Genomic DNA, 4,728 nt, shown 5'->3' with positions numbered 1-4,728 from the left:
AGATCCACTGTAGGATTTGATTTCACTGCCCCACTTCCCCTTCTGTAAAATGGAACACCCCTTCCCCAAGAGAATGTGGGCAAAAATGGGAGTGAAGATGTAAATTGGAATGTAAGCAGGAGTGCAGGAGTGTGTGAATATGAGGGGATTGTGTCACCCAACTTTTTCCTCTCCTTTGCACCCACATTACTCTGTAGCTCAGCATTTCTCAAACTGTGGGTTGTGACCCGATGTGCAGTGGGTCACGACACAAAGCTTTCTGTCACAGTGCAAAGTATTAGTGGGAGTCTCTGGAGGCCTCTTCCAGTTTGAGTTGAGCCGGTGACCCACTCTACTCTGTGGAAGCAATTGAAAGCACCTTCTGGTTTTTGCCTTCCTACTTCTGGGTTACTTCTGGTTTGCTTCTGCTGACATTCTGGGGCCCATGGAGACCAATGGAGTGGTCACAGGCCCAGCACAACCCAGAAAGAGTCTCCAGAGGCTCCCTGTAATCTTTTGCAGTGCAACATCATGACCTGCTGTGGAGGATGGAGTGGGTCACAGTATTAAAAAGTTTAGGGACCACTGCTATAGCTTCAAGAACAGGTGGTCTCTTCCTCCTCTTCTGCCAGGAGAATCCCCCTTAATTTATCTGGAAGATGCTTCAATGATACATTCAACAATCATTTTCTGTTTCTTTTGTTTATAATTGTAATTGTATCAATTACTTGATATCATTGCTTATAGTCATAATTTTACTCAGTAAATTCTTTGTTTAACTTGGATCCCAAGTTACCTCCTTTTCTCTTTTGTCCTTATGATGACAGTTTGTGGGGGTGTGCGTCATGACTAAAGAGTACAGGACCCTGAGACAGGCATGGTCAGGAGCAAGTGTAAATGTCCAATCCTTGTGTCTCAGAGCACGTGTCTGTTAACATGATGTATTGTGACCAGAGATTCCATGCTACTTGAATCAGGTCAGTCTTGCTTCTTACTCTGGGCCACCTGTGTGTGTTCCCATTTAACACCCTGGGATAGACACTGCACACACAACTTCCTCCCAAGCACTAAGGGCCCAATCCAGAACACTGTATGCTGGCTTACTGCAGGTGCACACTGTCGCAAACATGTTACACTCTCACATAATACCAGAACCAGGGGACATCCACTAAAATTGAGTGTTGGGCGGGTTAGGACAGACAAAAGAAAATATTTCTTTACTCAGCGTGTGGTCGGTCTGTGGAACTCCTTGCCACAGGATGTGGTGCTGGCGTCTAGCCTAGACGCCTTTAAAAGGGGATTGGACGAGTTTCTGGAGGAAAAATCCATTATGGGGTACAAGCCATGATGTGTATGCGCAACCTCCTGATTTTAGGAATGGGTTAAGTCAGAATGCCAGATGTAGGGGAGAGCACCAGGATGAGGTCTCTTGTTATCTGGTGTGCTCCCTGGGGCATTTGGTGGGCCACTGTGAGATACAGGAAGCTGGACTAGATGGGCCTATGGCCTGATCCAGTGGGGCTGTTCTTATGTTCTTATGTTCTTATGTTGTAAGGCACATGTGGCCGGGCGAGTGCCAGTGGTGGGGCACCATTGCGGGGCTACTCTGTTTACCTGGGGGAAGGAACAAATGATCCCTTCTCCCGAGAGGCTGCCGATGGCTGTCTGGAGTGTGCAGGATGCAGTGGCAGCCATATGTCCCTGGCAGCTCAAGACTGGGCTGGAAGTGCACACCAAGATCCAGACCCTTTCTGTCCCCTGAAATGCTCCCTGCCTCTCCTTGGATTTATACTAGAAAAATAACTGGTCTGGGTCTGCAGAGAAGTAAGTAAAAAAAAAATTATTTGCTGCACCCAGACCATCTGGTCATGTCCCACAACACAGCATGCAGGACGCACTCTGGGGGTAGAGCTGCATTGCATACAACAGTGGGGGGATGGATTGAGCTGCTAGTGTGTCAAACACTCCACTCCTAAACAAGAAGCAACAGGGAATACATGAACAGGGAGAGGAATATTCTGTATCTGGCCTGGATGCCTTTAAAAGGGGATTGGACACGTTTCTGGAGGAAAAATCCATTATGGGGTACAAGCCATGATGTGTATGTGCAACCTCCTGATTTGAGAAATGGGCTATGTCAGAAGGCCAGATGCAAGGGAGGGCACCAGGATTCAGGTCCCTTGTCATCTGGTGTGTTCCCTGGGGCATTTGGTGGGCCGCTGTGAGATACAGGAAGCTGGACTAGATGGGCCTATGGCCTGATCCAGTGGGGCTGTTCTTATGTTCTTATCAAGAATTATACTCAACAAGGAGCATATAATGTCAAAAGCACATTGCTGTCATAACTGTCTTGAATCATATTGTAGTGTAATAATATTGCTTCCTAATAGGTCAAGCTTAAAAGGTCAGAATGTGATTGCTTCATTTTCTTATCAACTGTTTAACAGCCCAATCCTGAGCTGCCTGGGGCTGCAGTTGTGTTGAAATGGCTGCTGCTGCATCTTACGGATGTCGGGCAGCCGAGGGCGACTCATGACATTTCCTCGGGGGAAGGGGATATATGTCCCTTTCACTCGAATAAGGGAAGTGGCCCACCAGTGGGGCTACACAATTCTATTTAGCCAGCACAGAGTAAAGAAACCCCATGTCGGGCAGGGAGGCCCAGCACTGGATCTGGCGCAGCGGAGCTCTGCCAGTATTGCCCCCCTCCTGCCCTACTCCCTCCCCCTGCCTTGCCTGCCCCCACCCTTCCTGCCCCCAGAATGCCTCCCTCCCTGCCCTGACTTACTGGTCCACCACCCAGCACTCCCACTCCTACTTTTTCACCTCCATAGCAGAAATCAAACCATCTCTCTCTTTTTCCCAGCAGGGTAGTGCATAGGAGAAGAGGAGACAAGAAGCACAACGGTACAGACTGACCCTGCTGACTCACCTCCCCCTCACATTCTAACCTCAAATGGAGGCACAACCCGAATCTAACAACACTTGGAACTCAAGTGAAGACACGACAGAACTACTGGAAAGGAACATTGTTAACAGCTTCATTTGTGTTGTGTGCATATGTGGAGTTGTGGGGAACGGAACAGTCATCTGGCTCCTTGGCTTCCGCATGAAGAGGAATCCCTTCACCACCTACATCCTGAACTTGGCTGTGGCTGACTTTGGGATCCTCATATCCCTAAACCTGATGGCCCTCGGTGACATACTTTATTTCAATTTTGGCATCTTTCCTCCTTGGTGGTATTCCTACCTGGCCGATCAAGAAGTCTTCCAGTTTGCGTACAGCACTAGTCAATTTCTGCTGACGGCCATCAGCGTTGACAGGTGTGTGTCTCTCCTCTTCCCATTTTGGTACCGATGCCATCGGCCGCTGCACTTGTCCAGCACCATATGTGCCATCCTGTGGATCTTCTGCTTACTGCTGTATGGACTTAATTGGATTCTTCCTGTGAGAGAAGAACGTGCCCTCCCACTATTCTATGTGTTTTTGGTGACTGCCGTGGTCTGCCTGCCGCTCATCACAATCTCAACACTGATCCTGTTCCTCCGAGTCTGTTTTAAATCACAACAGCGCCAGCGGGGGAAGATTTTATTGGTCATCTTGCTGACTCTCTTCTTCTTCCTCATCCTGGCTTTTCCTTTAAATGCCATTTGTTTAGTTACATATCATACTGTGGAGTTGACTTATCATGATTTAGTTATATACCGTTACCTTCTCCAAGAATATGGTTCATTGTGTGCATCTCTAAATAGCTTTGTCAACCCACTAATTTATTTCCTGGTGGGGAGGAGGAAGAAGGGTCTGTGCAGCGAGAACGTGAAGCTCATCCTCCAGAGGATTTTCAAGGATGAGGAAGCGCCTGGAGAAGAACTGCAATACACAGTACAAAGCCAGGTATGATACCTGCATAAGTTCCAACCACAGTCTAGACTTGTCACTCTAAAAACTGCAGCTTTCTTTAGTCTTTTGAATCAAAGATGTTAGGGAAGCCTATTTGAGCTGCTGGCAATCTCCAGATGGCTGCTAGATCCCTGAAGCAATCTTTGGTTTTTTGCAATGTCTCATAGGAAGCACCGCCTGTATTAGCAAGAACATCTTCTCTGCGCTTCAGAGCACAAGGAATTTGAAAGTCCTTGGGAGAGTAGGCCAAAATTCTGATGAAATTCTGGATTTTCCTATGTTCTCTGCTACTTTCATGTGTGTTTTTGATCTTAAAAAAAATATTTTTCTCTATTTCTGCAGTTTTAGCAACCCTGGCAGCTTCTTTGTCTTTCAGTCCTTCGCTTCTTCATCCTTCAGAAAGTTGCTGGGATATACTTTGCAGGCAGAAGTTGTCCCTTTCTTCTGTCAAATGCCACAAGCTACCAGGGGTAGGAAAAGTCTCTTCCTGAGTCAGAATTCCTGCCAGAGACAAGGATGAGCCTGCTGATTGGTTCACATTCTCACCAGTTTTCCTCCAGGAAGAGAGAAACAGAGATCTTAATCTCATAGACAGGTGACATTGTTCCAGCCAAGTGATACAATGTCCAAGCCAGAGGGAAGGATTTGCTCCAGCTGCCCAAAGTGGAAGTAAACAGTAAGTTCTGCATAAATGAGACACACTTGTGGGGAAGCAAGTGAGAAAGGGGTAGTTAATGTAATAACCTTGTCATCCTTCAGGTAAGTAAGAAAGGGAATAAGTTCAGCTAGCAATTGTAAGGGTTTTTTCCCCTCTGTCTGCAGTCTTTCCAGCACTGGTACGACCTCTC

At 47.2% G+C, this 4,728-nt stretch overlaps 1 protein-coding gene across 1 annotated transcript; it reads left to right on the top strand.

Annotated features, from left to right (window-relative positions):
- Positions 1 to 2,935: 2,935 nt before the first annotated feature.
- LOC136647608 (mas-related G-protein coupled receptor member H-like) lies at positions 2,936 to 3,880 on the top strand. The gene is made up of 2 exons (XM_066623234.1): positions 2,936 to 3,176; positions 3,246 to 3,880. The coding sequence occupies exons 1-2, from the start codon at positions 2,936 to 2,938 to the stop codon at positions 3,878 to 3,880; spliced, it is 876 nt and encodes a 291-aa protein (XP_066479331.1).
- The last annotated feature ends 848 nt before the right edge of the window (positions 3,881 to 4,728 follow it).

This window comes from Tiliqua scincoides, chromosome 4 (genome assembly GCF_035046505.1).
Source record: "Tiliqua scincoides isolate rTilSci1 chromosome 4, rTilSci1.hap2, whole genome shotgun sequence".
Lineage (NCBI taxonomy): Eukaryota > Metazoa > Chordata > Lepidosauria > Squamata > Scincidae > Tiliqua > Tiliqua scincoides.
This window is presented reverse-complemented; position numbering and strand designations above follow the sequence as displayed.

Bases quoted from the DNA above. Each gene is read 5' to 3' on its own strand.
- LOC136647608 (XM_066623234.1), top strand. From the start codon at position 2,936: ATGGAGGCACAACCCGAATCTAACAACACTTGGAACTCAAGTGAAGAC. The intron at 3,177-3,245 runs GTGACATACTTT...CCGATCAAGAAG, and splicing joins CCTAAACCTGATGGCCCTCG to TCTTCCAGTTTGCGTACAGC.